The 14,703-nt window shown below is 42.3% G+C and overlaps 1 protein-coding gene across 1 annotated transcript in view; it reads left to right on the top strand.

The window, feature by feature from the left end:
* The first annotated feature begins 352 nt into the window (after positions 1-352).
* LOC111249699 (uncharacterized) overlaps positions 353-14,703 on the top strand; it is a 120,912-nt gene continuing 106,561 nt past the window's right edge. Inside the window, exon 1 of the mRNA XM_022803922.2 lies at positions 353-1,791. Within this exon, the coding sequence (XP_022659657.1) occupies positions 1,668-1,791 (124 nt within the window). The 5' untranslated portion in view covers positions 353-1,667. The remainder of the gene's footprint in view (positions 1,792-14,703) is intronic.

Here is a 14,703-nt window from a genome sequence, read left to right as displayed (position 1 = left end):
TAGTGTGCTGTTCTGAGCCCTCTCCGGCTATCCGCCACTGCCTCCCTACCACCCATGTTTAGCTGTGTGCACCTCAGTGTACCTACCCCCCACTTTATTCCTGCCTCGTTTATGCTCTGAGTTCTAGCCGAGCGCCGCTTTCTGTCCGCGTGCGCGGTAGCTTAATCCACAGAAACGTCGTTAGCCTCTGTTGAACAACCGGCTGGGCGGTTGGACCCGATCGCGCCGTCTGCAGCAGCAGAAGTGGCGCTTTCACCCTCTCTTACCTCGCGGCTTCCCTCTCTCATTCGGGCGAAGGTGAGCTCGTACCCTTTCCACATTTCGTTATCTTACTTTGCGCGGGCGGTGACGGTGGCCGGCCCCGTTACTGTTGAGTTAGGTCGACGACGTCGAGAAGTAATGCGTGCTGTGTTGTCTGAGAATCGCTGAGGCGCGCGTATTGTTAGAGAAATAAATAATCTAGCGGTGACAGAAATGGATGGATAGCGAGAATTGAAGCAAATCACTGTTTTCGTATAACATCCTAGTGGAACACGGACAGGAAATGATAAGCTAACAAGCAGAAACAAAATGTGAACGCAAGCAAAATCTACAAAGGAAACAAGGAACTGTGGAAAGATATTCGTTGATTTAGTTAGTTGAATTTTTTTTGAGAAAGAGAGAAATTCAAAAGAGACAAGAGCCGACTTTGGAAATCAATCGGTTTATGCCTCATTTTCTCATCTGTTTCAAAAAAAAAGACGCGCTTCATCGAGATATTGTTGAGGAAGAGGCTGGAGTGCCTAACTCCCCCTACCCCTCCCCCCCCTTAAGTAGTGCTTTTTTACTGGAAATTATAAGTGCCCTGGCCGTTGGAATAGCAAGTTGATTATTTGTTGTTTGTGAGCGTACACTTCACCGATTGCGTTCAGGAACGGAATCAACAGCTCTAGGATTATTACTTTTAGTGATACCGATCGAGTAAGGATCAAATATACGGACTCGATTGCTTGTTTGACGGTTATGGTTTTACCATAGTGATTGGGATCGTAGTGATTGGTCACTGTGGTGACGATGACGAAAAATCGATGAAATTTTTCCGGTTGGAGTGCGTCCAGAGCCTTCTTCTCAGAAAATAATTGTGATGCTTTCGGGATGCGTTATTGAACGGATCGCCAATACAACATCTCTCATTTAGTAGAGAAAGCGTACCGTGTAAATAATACAACGGAATTAAAATAGGAAGTGACGTATTGAACGTGCTGATGAACGCTGTGCCGCGGTTTTTACTGTAATTCAAAATTGTTTTGGTGCTGATGTAGTATTATTATTATTCATAGTTATACACTTATTGTTACAAATCTACCAGGAGGTCTAAGTTTGTGCTCGGCTGTAAGTGTCTCTGCGTGTGCGCGTTTTTGTACAAGTGGAGATCGGTTAAGCTCAAAAAAAGAAAACGAAAGTGACAATATGTTTCCCATTAACGATTTATGAAATCTTGGCTGAGTTTGTTACCTGTGAAATAAATGGCAAGTGTTTTAATAACGAGTAAGGTTTCGCTACAAGCAAATACAGATTACTGAGGAAATTCACTCACTGCGTAACAACAAGGTAGTACAGCTAAGCTGGGGGGGGGGGGGGGGTAGAAATATCGGATAGGAATAACGAGTACAAGCCAGCGTGAAACTATGTCGGACGGCGGGAGTGGGTCCCCTGGAGCGGCCACGGATCTGGGCGCGTACCTGAATGAACTAATAGCCGAACGAGATAAGCAGATATGCAGTGGACATGCCGCACGACTTCTTGATCAAGGTAAAGCATATTCACGTACAAAGGTTGAGATCTTTTATATTCCACGTGTAACTACGATGGCTATATGGGGATGCTCTAGATGAGCAGAGCTGGTCCGGCGATTCAGCAAGACGACGCAGCTTAGCCGAATTCAAAGTAAAGAATTATGATATAAAATCACATCGTGTCGCACTTAAGAATTTACGTTTACCTTTTAATTATATCTTCATAGATAGATGTCTTCAGGTGGCGTCTGTATCATCAGGACCCGTTGTGCAATTCTGCGTTCGTGGCCGTGTCTAGACTATTATTTCGTTTGTGAGATATCAGAATCGGCCACATCACACTGAGTAATTGAAATTGCTGGAAGGTAGTTACCGGCAGGAATCGCAAAAGCCTTGACTCGAAATAGTCAACATTGCCTGAATATGATTGCTAAATTATCTCAGACCTCATGAAGAAATAGGGAATCATTATCTCCATTGGCATCGCGCGAACCTCTAATAGTTCAATGATGACGTGCACGCCAGCAACTTCCTCAAGTTGTTTGCCTGTCAATATATGATTTATGCCAAATATCTGCTGTAGTACGTAAAGATCACTGACTTCCGTTCTTAGTAATCTTGGCACCGATGAATTAAGATTGATAGGATTATTAGTGATAGGCCTAGTACTTCCATAAGGCCTGTCCCAATGACAAGGAAAAACAACAGAAAATACGCCGCTTTAGGAGTATTTAAAGTCATTGACCCAAAGGTTCACACGAAACCGGTCATCGAAGCACATCCAAATGCACATAGACACATCATCCATTGTGGAAAATTACATAAATACAGGGTATTTCGTATCTATATTGTAGAAAGGAACAAACATCTAAATTTGAATGAAGTAGAAAAGCGTCCAACGCCGATTGTAGGCGTACCGTCAATAAAAACGCGTACTATGATTTCTACTCTTACATTTACAAACCATAAAATTTATTAGACATAATAACATGCATAGTCTGTACGATGCCAACGTCGGGAAGATTGCATTTATGGCACTTCCTAGCAGTGGCAGTTGTTGACAAGCTCTGCGTCTGCAATAAGCGAACGCTTAAGTAGTTTCAAAATGTCGTAGACACTTACAACGTCGTCATAACAGCGGCCGGTAGCAACCGGCAGCAATAGCTCGAAATATGCCTAATAGGCCCACCTGCTTAATTAAGTCCAAATCGAATTAATCATTTTCCCTATGGACCTAAACTCCGGTCCAGAGTAATCCATAAATCTTAGAGTTCGAACAGTGAAGAGACGTACTTTTATCGATAATAACTGAGTGAAATGTTTTAACCCTAATTGGTATACTTTTGTCAGGAACAAACACATTCAAAATTGTTAGAAAAAATATTTGGTTAGTTAATTATTTTGGCCATTTTTTTGTTAACGTCGAACAGTCAGTGCTTTTGATCCGAGTGGCGACTTCGGGAAAATCATACCGGTGGCATCAAAAGGTTGACTCGGGTCAAAAGGAAAAAATATGGGTCTGCGCGTGGGGTGCTCAGGCCTCTCCCTATCCCGACATCGGTTCTCACCTAAACTTCTAGGCCGGCTTCAGTAACGTTCAATAGTGTTTTCCGATAGGCTTCTCGTTCATCTGGTCCCATACTGCTGTTAGTTAACGAGTCTCTGGCCAACTTTTTCACGAAATATGTATCAAACTTTGAGGAGCAGCTCTTTTAGCGTTTGCGGTCCTCGCAATCCCGCCCCTCTTCGCTTCTAGCATAACATTCCAAGCCACAGAATGCGGAGAAGCTCTTAATTTCCTTACGTGGATTGTTTTAGGCGAGTTAGTGGAAATCTTCGAGTTTTTTTGCCATTCCAACTAAGAATCGTATGCGCAATAGCTTATTCGTTCGCGGGCATCATGTACGATGTAGCGCAATATGCCGCGTTTTTAAGGTGATTAAAGACCCGATGGCTCTTCACAGGGAAAGATTGCTGGAGTTCGGCTTCATTCGCGTCGGCTTATCAATCCGTTTCGATTGCTATTTGCTAATTCTTTAGGGGATACACCATATAAAGATTCTTCAGCAGATTCTTCTTTAGGTTTACTATTTGTACGACGATTAGAGTTTTTCCTGTGCTGATTGTGGGTCTAACTCGCTATCGAGATCGTGCGGGGCAACGGAATTAAGATCAGGAAATCTTCAATTGCAATCTATATAAGTAGGAACAAAAGTGTGTTTGTCAAAATGCATGCACATAGCGAGTGGGTCAAACGAAAGATGGCCGACTTGCGCTGACTAAATATTGCAACATAATACTTTGTGTAGAATTATTTTCGCCAGTCAGATCAGCTACTTCCCTTCAAACTTACACCCGTTTTAACTATCATGCAGCCGTTCACATACGGAAATCCTAGACCGTTATGATAAATCACTGTCAAAAATGTTGGACATGATCGGTACCCTTCCACGCCATGCTGCTTAGTGGCAAGACTCACAAAAAGGAAACGCTTTTCCCCTATGATAAAACTGATGAACACTAAATGCTTAAATGGAACAAGTCTACGGAAGGATAAAAAGCGAGCTTTAATTTCGCGGATATAGTATTCCATAAAATCTCGCTATTTCATGCTTCGTAGCAGTGTATCAGATTTAAAGCTATTTATTTTTATTGAAAACTTATTTTCTTGTTTGTTGGAATAGCCTGCTTGTTTTCATTATAGGTGAAAAATTTACGCGCAGATCAGTAAACACCGTTGTCCACGGGCCCAGCTAACTGGCAGCGTCGATATGCGATGACCAATGCTTTAGCGCCAGAGCTACGTGACGCCTGACAACCAATTCATATGTTACTGTTGCTACGGTATTATTACGATATAATAGTTTTCTTTTTTGTTTGATTTTTCTTTATTTTCTATTTCTTAACTCAAACAATCAGCTACGCCGCGTCCATAGCCATCGGCATCATCGACACAACTGAATTGCATAGTGACGCTTGTCTGCGGCGGAATACCGCGACGCAATCAGCTATTGCGCGATCATTGGTCTGATGCCATCGCAAGTAGTTTCTCATTCCCTCCGTGAATCCTTTTTTCTGATTAGTGTAACGCGATGCTATGCAATGCGAGTGACAAATCGAGGATTTCGGTGACAACGCCGCTGAATTACAATGGACGAGATACATCGATCAGCTCTAATTCCTGCCTGGATATCCAGTCAGCCAATAGAGAAGTCTCATACATTGCCTTCGACACGTGAAGTTTGTTTTCGGTATCAGCAACGCCGCTGATGTTATTGTTACAGTCGGTAATGCCGCTCCTCCAGGCTGCTGTCGTTATGTTGTTATTCAGCCCGTTTTTGATCGTTCTATACATCCATATGCCCCTGCTGACAGCCGGTGCAAGAAACCTACAGAATTGCGTGCTACTATTACTGCTGCTATTTGTTTATGTCATTGTATGTTTTGTGTACGATCTCCAATCGCGCTTGCAAAGCTATTCTTGTTGACCAGCGCTATTAGAGGGGATTTCAGTCCAAATTATAGTTCAGATCCGGATTGTCTGACGTTACTTTTCTTGAGAAGAGTAAGGGATCCTGTGGTTATGTTTACTCTGAGCAGAGTTCTTGTAAGCATTCCATCGTCCTTTTCTCCGGGAGAGAAGAGGTACCCGTGTGGGCATCTCGAATGCTGAACTGAAAGAGAGCTAACGATCACGATTGGTTGGAAAAATATGAGCAGAAGCAGCAACATTTGTCTAGATAAAGTTGTTTCGGATGCTAGCAGTAACCGTGCCTAGCTTTGTGCGTGTGTCTGTGGATGCACGTATGTGCCTGGTGAGCGTCTCTGGGGTTGGACCGATTGCCTGGATCGTAGGGGCATTCGAAGAAACATAAACAAACATCGCCAGCCCTAACGCTAATTTTGATCATGTCACCGATGACAGCCAGGTCATCAGAACCCCTAAATTGTCTGACAGCTACAGGAGAAAGTAGCGCTTATTAGGTAGCCGGGATCGTGCACGTACACACGAACACAGATCAGCCACGCGCCGCACATTCGTGTAACGATTGTGGTGACAAAAAAATCAGTTGCATGCGCTCATATATTCATGCACTACAAGCGACGACGACAACAACAACAAAGGCGCGACAGACAATGGGGTTGAAATAATGTTATGAGTGGAGAGGATTATGATTAGCAAAACCAAAGATAGCTGAAGGGATTGCTGGTAGAGGAGTGAGTCGGCGGAGCTGGTCGCTGTGGTGTGGGGTCACGCAAATCAAACATAAAAGTGTTGCTTCGACGCTTACCCCGTTGTTGGCGTGGGGCATCGCCAGCTTTGTTCGTCCGTGGGAAGGTTACGTAGAAAATTATCTGAAACTGTGCACAAGACAGCTGCAAAGCAGAGAGTGGAGGTGGTAACGGGTGCGGGGCGAGTGGGGGGCAGCATAAATAATAGTTGTTTTGCCCCTAGTGTTGTTTTGCTATTGGTGTGATCACAAACATTGATAGTGTCGTCGACGGTGCTGTTGATTGACCGAGCTGTACTCGTTGACCAGTTCTGCCGTCATCATCATAATCACTACCGTTACGGGGTTTAGAAAAGAGTTGGGTACATTGGAAACAGTAGTTGAAACTTTTGAGTTTAAATCTGCCGTTTTCCTCAAGCGTTCCCTTTCTTCTTCTTTACTGTGATTTCCTTCACCCCCGGGACCCCATTACGGATAGGCGAGACACATTGTCCAGTTTACCTTGACTTGCCCCACGGGTTGACAGCGTCAAACGCGCATCGACTGTCGGCAATCGGACAACAGGCCGCGTTAAGTATTAAAATGGTATATTACATCCAAAATGCTGGCACCAACGCCTGCTACCCTGAAACATTACTGTGATCATCTGAGATGACATACATACAAACAACGATAGCTTATTCAACTATAATACAATACGTTTTCTATTACTGGAATACAAATACAATACTTCACTACAGAGCATACCGCATTACAAGATGCTTGTTAGAAACGCCAACATGACGACGGAGCCGTTCTGTTCTAACGGAAACGAATCCTAGGAGCAGTAATAGTAGATGAAAATAATAGCAACGGCAGCGAGTCCGTGATAGTAATCCGTAAGCCCTTTGTGGAATAGATCTATTGTTATATCGAGTTTTTCGCGGATTTGCCACAGCATCATGTTGTTGCTTTCCTTATTACTTCCCACTTGCATTGTATAGTACACGCTCCATACGTATATTCTTTTTTGGGACTTGTTTTCGTCCGCCGTCCGTCTCACCTACCGGTTTCAATCGGTACATCACAAGCATACTAGCACGACCTTGAACGACAGCACATACAGAGTCGTTCTGAACAAAATGTTACTTAACCAACACTTGACCCACAAGATCGTTGGCGTTATTACGACTACTGCTTCAATCTGAGTTCCCGCTGGTACCCCGTTGATAATTGTCTAGAGAATAGAAGTTACAAATAACGGGTAATAAGGTGACGGGAACCGCTGAAGCTGATGGTCGCGCGATGACTGGTGTGTTTGTCCTTCACTCGAAACGTTCGCGTTTGTAATTGCCGCCGTTGGCTGTGCTGTTATTATCCATGTATACAGATGGTTGAATTACGTTAGTCGCTGGTCCGCCAGCATCATTATTGCCGTCATAGTGCATATCATAAGATGACATGATAGGATAGTGTAAGGCTTGAATAGGAATTCGCATAGGTGATGATGGGATGAGTGACCTATTGTCAGCTGCTCCACGATGCTCCGAAGGGCGGGCAGGGAGTCCACGGCGGATATTGGAGCAGTTAGTGAACCTAAAGGCGAAGCCAGCATGAATAGATAATGGCGATTGTCAAGATGTCGAGGGACTGGAAGTTGCCACAGTAAAAGACCATTGAAATGATTCAGTTTTTAGATGGCGGGGGCTCGGGAGAAGTTATCAAAAAGAATAGTGACTCTGGAAGTGAGTAACTTTGTTGTTAGATGCATGAGAAAGGAACGGCATCTACGTAGGTAAGCGTTTACGACGGCGAGGCGGAAGAAATGAGCGTAACATTGAAAAAGCAGCGAAATAGTGTTTGTATTCAGTGCGCCTAAGAAAGTGAGCGGATATATAGATTTCAGATACGAATGGCCGCCATGTGCTAGGTTACGTGGCACCTCTGCTGAGGGCAGTATAAAATGGGGCTCGTGCTGTATGCTGATTAATCAGTAATATTGTTTTTAGGTAAAAAAGAATAGTTTAAAACTTAAAATTAAATTCATTGTCGAGCTCAGTTTTTTAATGGTGCATAAACATATTTCGTATTTGTTGTATCGTATTGTACTAGCCATTTTTAAAGGATAATTCAATATTTGGATGTAAATTCTTGTGTATAATAACGGAGTTCGTTACCTCATGTCAGTTAGATCGTCTTGCCAATGGGGTGATCTACCAGTATCATTTTTAGTATTGCGCCACATCCGCAGGACACAGTACTATTCATCAGGCTCTACGTACCTACCCTGTAGATAGCCTTTGTTCAGAATTTAACTTCACTAGGTAAAAACAGTATTATTATTAGGCAATTAAGACCCGCCGCGTTCGAAAACCGTCCAAAATCACAGGAAGCAACAAACATGGTCGCGACACGTTAATTTAGCGTTTGATATGTGCGTGTTATTCCTCGTTAACGGTTCGTGCCATTTTCAGTTTCGCTTGGTGGCGTTTACTGATTTATATTGTCTTCTATGTTACTTTTTCGAAGGATGGCCGGCGTACCGCGCACCCCGCAGGCAACTGAAGACTATTTTGTTGAATTTCGTCAGATAATGAGGTCTGCCGCAAGTATAACAGGACATGATGGAGCAATTCGGCATCCGTAGGTTGCTACATAGACACACACGGATAGGCAAGATCGCCCAGAAAGTCACTCAGCCATTTAGTCAAGCTGGAAAACAAATAACAATGGAGACAGTAGTGAAAGATATACAAAACGGTAACAGGATAAAGGCACAAAAGGTGACGATATGCTTATGAGACTGCAGATTGGTTAACAGGAAATATTAGAAATGTTAGAAAAAGAAGTATAGAAGAAAAAAAGTTACCCGAGTAGTTGGCGGTAAGCGGGAAAAATGACGAGAATCAACGCGTCTGATCGGTACCTAGAGCAAGAGTTAATCGATAGTAAAGTTAACAATAGCTAGATATTCTATTATTAACGTAACTGTAGTTAGCCAACCAACAAATCAAACCGGTGCCGCCATCTTCGAATGCTACACAGATTCAAGTTCACACAGAAATTTCACACAGAGTCGCAGTGAGTCCCCTGTTGAAGGCGACATTAAAGATCCTTCTGATCTTCAAGATCTAACCATATTTGCTGCAATAAACACAGACATGTTGGACACTGTCATAGAATCCACAACCGGAGCAGACACATACGAATGGAAACTTACAATCGAAGTAGGTAAACATTATTTAGTTCGTGAATGGGCTGGCAGCGTGTAAGAGTCTCCTATTGAACTTCTGTGACTGAGCCAGCACAATGGCCAACTTAATGGTTAAAATATGTGTCAGCGTCGTCGGCACCGTTCCACTAACTATGCCAATATCCAGCGTCGAAAGCCGCTCTGAAAACTAACACGAAGGTTTGCCATCGGTGTTCGTACTTCGCCCCACGTAGAAATAGCCGACTATTTGTTTTGAAAAAGCGACATATTGACCTTATCAATGTTTACGTACATAGAGTTTTATTTATGTTTATTATATAAATATAACAGAATATAGCGTAAATATTTGTCGAGAGGTCAAAAAGGAGATCAATCGAGAGCCAAAAAAGATGATGGTTCCAGGGGGTTCCTCATATCGGTGAGGGGGAAGCACACGTTCTTTAGATGCTTTTCTAAGTTGAGTGTTATTACGCAAGGCTTATATTTTTCATGCGTTTGCCTAAATAGTATTCTGACCCGTTCTTCGCCGTATTCTACGTCAATGTCTCAGGTTTACGTCCGATACGGCACTGCTGTTAAGCGTTGCTTCAGAATGTTAGCTCATATATGTTCATTTCTGCATATGTGGCTATACTGATTGTTCGGGGATTGATCTTCGTGTTTGGCTAGACCGATTGACGTTGTACCATAAAAGCGTTAGCGGTAATCATCTGTATAATTAGCCGTTGTATAATTAGCTAAAGTTATAATAACGTTTACGGGTTAGGTGAGACATCGTGCTCTATTTGTTTGCAATTAAATCCATACACACTGATCAGAACGACAACATTTCGACAGTAGAGTAAAATCACCGCGTCAATTTGCCGGCGGCAGTGAAATCAATTCGATAGCGCACTGTATCATCAATGAGGTTGTCAGTAATGATGTATGGATCAAAGGGATAATTTGTGACTCAGTCCAAGCGATTCATCGTTTCTACATTATCCGACCGTTTATCAGCTGCAAACTGCTCGTTTCGAGCTATTTCTCTAAAAATTATCTGGAGTCACGAAGACCGGGCACAGTCACGCCATTAATCTTAATCTGGATACCATAGGGAAGGTCACAGCAAATCGCCGTAACCTTAAAATTATTGCCATCGTTGGGATCTACGACCCTATTTTTTTGTTGGCCACTTAGAGAACTGGGTTTTTAGTTGATAAAATTATTTCTATTTAGTCGAGTTGTGCTTACTTTTTGCAGACTGCACGTCGTTGCGCGCGTCGACTATTACAGAGATGCGCTAATGCAACCATGGCTACCGTGTGACTGGAGGCAACTAATAAATATGGATATGCGAGGCACCCTCAGAAATTGCCTCAGCCATTTCAAAATAATATCGACGACGCTAAGAGTAGAAACGGCAGAAGTTCCAATATGGCCGTGTTTTCTACATGGCCGTCCAAGGGAGCGTAGCATTTCGACGCCAACATCAGCCAGGCCATCCGCTTTTACCGTTGCAGTCATTGTCCCTTACCGTGCTGCTGCTTTCGGTACCGGCACGTGAAGACGGCCGTATGCGGCAACGACAACAGCCGCTGCGCCCATCGTCGCAGATATGGTTTTACAGTTCGATGGTACTGGAACGGATGTCCGGCGACGAAATTCTATTGAAATCTTCGATTAAAGCTATTGAATGAACGTGTGACCTGTTTATTACTATTAAGACCACTGCTAAAACAGCTCCGAAAGAAAGCTTACATTTGCATGTGAAGCTGCTGTAGGGAAGCGATTTATCGAGTACTTATTAAAGATTACTTAACTACCAACGGTTAGAGTGGCTAAAAATTGAAGCGGAAAAAGCGACAAAATACATCGATACGTTTGGCTTGCAGAAAAAAATCATGAAACTTTACTGGCTGGCTGGCTGGCTACGCTTCATCTTTTTAGGCCTGTTACTCGAGCGGTTCTTTTGTCTAGTGGATCAAAGTAATTAGGCGATGAGTATTAAGGGAAACAAATTCTGAGCATGGTACCCTATTTGTGTGATTTGGCTCTGGAGTCAAATTCGTTTCGTGTATTTATATTTTTTGTCTATTTATTTATGTCATTATATTGAAAGATGAAGAAAAACGCTCTGTCGTATTCTTGTGACAACTAGCAAGGTTGTTCCATTCAATTGGCGTACTATTCTATTAAATCAGATTAGTAATCAGTAATAATAAGATAAATCATCCTGCAATGTACTTCTATCTTCATTTTTCAGCTACGATTAGCTTTGGACAACTAGAAGAGACTAATACGAGACATTTCGATTCTTTACAATTCTACTATATCAGCTCAGGATTATCCTTAGAATAGGACACATCTGCCCTCATATCGGTCTGTACACGTGGGTCCTTATTCACTAGCTGGTGATAAAATGCTCTGAAAGTTCCCGTGCTGCATAATTTGTTGTCTGATCATGACTGCGTATTTTGTGCCACTGGAAGGCTCCTATTAGGATTTCGAATTGGCACCTATTTTTTGGAACGTAGAAGAAGACACGCTCTGTTCGAGATATCCTACCAAAGGTAAAACATTCACGTAGTCACCCACAAAAACGATTCCAGTAATGCAATCCAAGAAGGAGCTTTCCGGCTAGATTTCCATCCTAGCCATCGGGCATAAACAGAAACCTACTGGTTTTCTGGTAATTTTTCAAACGCATTCATATAGAGAGACGTTCGAAACGGTTGCGACGCTTCCGGCAAAGGAAACAGCATTTGACTGCGTTTACTCAAATGTGGCCTATGTTTGGTAGCTGTTCCACACCGTAGTTGACAGCAGACAAAGTTTCACTTCTGATTTGTATGAAATATCTACTGTTATTATCAGATTCTCTAAGCTATTCGCTATACTGGCGTTATGATTTTTGTGCCGATGGAAACATCTCAAGGCGAGCCTGTTTTTATTACAGGTCGCTATTAGGTGAATAGCCTGTCGGCGTTCATTTTACTATAGAAACGTTCTTCTATTGTGTTTAATGTCTGTAATGTTTACAATTTGAATGAGGTATTGTCGACGTGCTTGATGGTACCTCTTCGTTGCGCAATAGTTCTTTCGATATGGACCGATGCAGTAGCCACGAGAATCTCGCTTTTATATAGCGTAAATGATAAATTTAGTATATAGAATAGTTAGATCAGTGCTAAATTGTGGTCTCGGTCATCACTGGACAGATGACACGTCCGCGTAATCGTTAAATGAGTAAAAATCGAAACGTGATTGAAGTGTATAAAAAATCACTGGACGTCTTCCCCATTATAACATTAATTGTTACTGTGACCATTGATAGTTACGGGACGGTGGAACGAGGTAATTTTATCGAACGAGCAACTGTTGTCACATGATATTGATTTCTAAGGTCGCATAGGTTCCGGTGTTTCAGGCCGAAGCAGGTATGATTTCACCAGACTCGATGTACTATGAAGCCAGCCTCGTGCAAACTTTTACACAATTTCATTAATTGTATGACTTGCTAACTAAAATTCTATGTTGACAGTGATGCGACATGGCTGAATCATTTCTTAGCATATTTATTATCTACCTCAATTTAGCAGACTTACGTACGTTACGTGAGTGAGTGAGTGTTATATATAACGCGTCTCATGTTCTATAGGTAGATACGTGCGTTCATTGCACGTTCGCATACGCTAACTACTAACGCTAAAAAAAAACTCTTGACAAAGTTCTGTTGGCTTGTTACTACACAATCGAGATCAGGATTATCCGACAGAGCGGCTAGCGGCATGATAAACGCAGTCGACGCACTGCGTTTTGCCATAGATTTGCCGCTAGATAATTGCTGTTTACCAAAGTTGTGGTCATTGCTCGATAACTATATTCATCCTGTTTATCTTCACTGTAATCTTTAATCGAGTGAGTATCTAGTTCTATCGTACTGATCGCTCAATACGCTATTCTATATCTACATTTGCCTTTGCCATGTTGTTCTATTTGTTCGCTCACTATTGCTTTTGATTGGAGGCGATGGTGACTTGATAGGTGATACAGAAATATTGAACGAGTATATATAGATAACAAGCGAACGATGAAAAACAGATTACTACAATATCTCCTTTTTGGCCACTGATGTATTTATAGGATTGAATTTTGATTCAGGCAACTTGAAAAAAGAACACTCGTAATAGAAGCCAATTGGAATTATCAATACCGCGATTTTGATTACCCAACAGGAACGATCTGTGGAAAATCGTCTGACGCAAGCTTGAACATTCGTAGCTTGGTCACGGGAGCGTCTTGTACATCATAACATAAACTGCATATACGTATATATTCATTTAATCCGATCTATTATGAAGGGTAAAAAAGCCACAAACAACAGATTCTACCGCAGACTGTAACTAACCGACGAGGTTGAAGGACCAGTTACGTGCAGGGAATTGTGTTATATTTTAGTAGGGTAGCCGAGAACGAGACAAGATGTCTATATGCCCTCCCGAGATAACGATGCCAAGCATAGAACAATAGTTTATTCACCAACTAAAACCATCGACAGCTGGTGTCCACTATGCATTACCCCAGCCCAGTATCGGGTATTACATTACGTTGTGGTTCATAGGGAGTTCCTACTCCGTCAAATGTATATATGCGACCACAAAGCTGCCCGGACTGTAATCATTTACATTTAATGCACACCTGTGTTGTCCCTATTGCTAGAAAATATTCTAACTATCGTACTATAAACAGTACGATAGTACATATTGCACCAGCTCCTGATCTGTTTTTTTCTAATTATTTTATAATAACCAATAGGACTATATATAGGTTATAGTTACCAATAGGATTCATGTAAATCCTATTTATAAACTGTTCGACCTATGACGCATCTGTCTCCCGTTACATAAATAAAGATACTTTTTGATTCATATCTTCAAGTCTCAAGCCCCCCCCCCCATTGGAACATTATACGAATGTTTGCTCAGATGTCTTCAGCGCAGTGGACGAGTTCTGCTAGTAATCGAAACAGGGCAAACTAAGTGGCGGCCAAGAGGCATAAGTTTATTTTTCCGCTTACGGCATGTGGAAAGCTTGGGAGAAGTGGCCCGCGTGCGACTCAGTTATGAACGAGGACTCGTTGTCTAAGAGGAAATTTTCGACGCTAGGTAGATCCTTTGGTCTCCGACCTCGCTGAATTTGGTTCGAGAGATTTTTAGTCAAGCAGCAGTTAGTTATCCGGTGTGACGCGGAACCATTGAGCGGAGAATCTATTATGTGTACTGTATGTTTGTTTACAAAAAAAAAAAAATAACTCATATAGGATGCATTTGTCGAAAGAGGGGTGTTTCGTTGAGCTTGCAAACATGCACATTAGTGAAACTGGTCTTGATGTGGGTACGGCTTCAAACCCGATGTAGGTGAGCCAGTAACGGCCTTATCTGCTCCGTTATCAATAGGGTGAATGTTTGTTCTTGTCATTATTGCTGCTATTAGCGTTATCAGTCCGAGCTAATATGTTTAT

Source organism: Varroa destructor, unplaced genomic scaffold, assembly GCF_002443255.2.
Source record: "Varroa destructor unplaced genomic scaffold, Vdes_3.0 BEIS01000004.1, whole genome shotgun sequence".
Classification (NCBI taxonomy): Eukaryota; Metazoa; Arthropoda; class Arachnida; order Mesostigmata; family Varroidae; genus Varroa; species Varroa destructor.
Note: the sequence above shows the minus strand (reverse complement) of the source record. Positions and strands in the feature narration are given on the sequence as shown.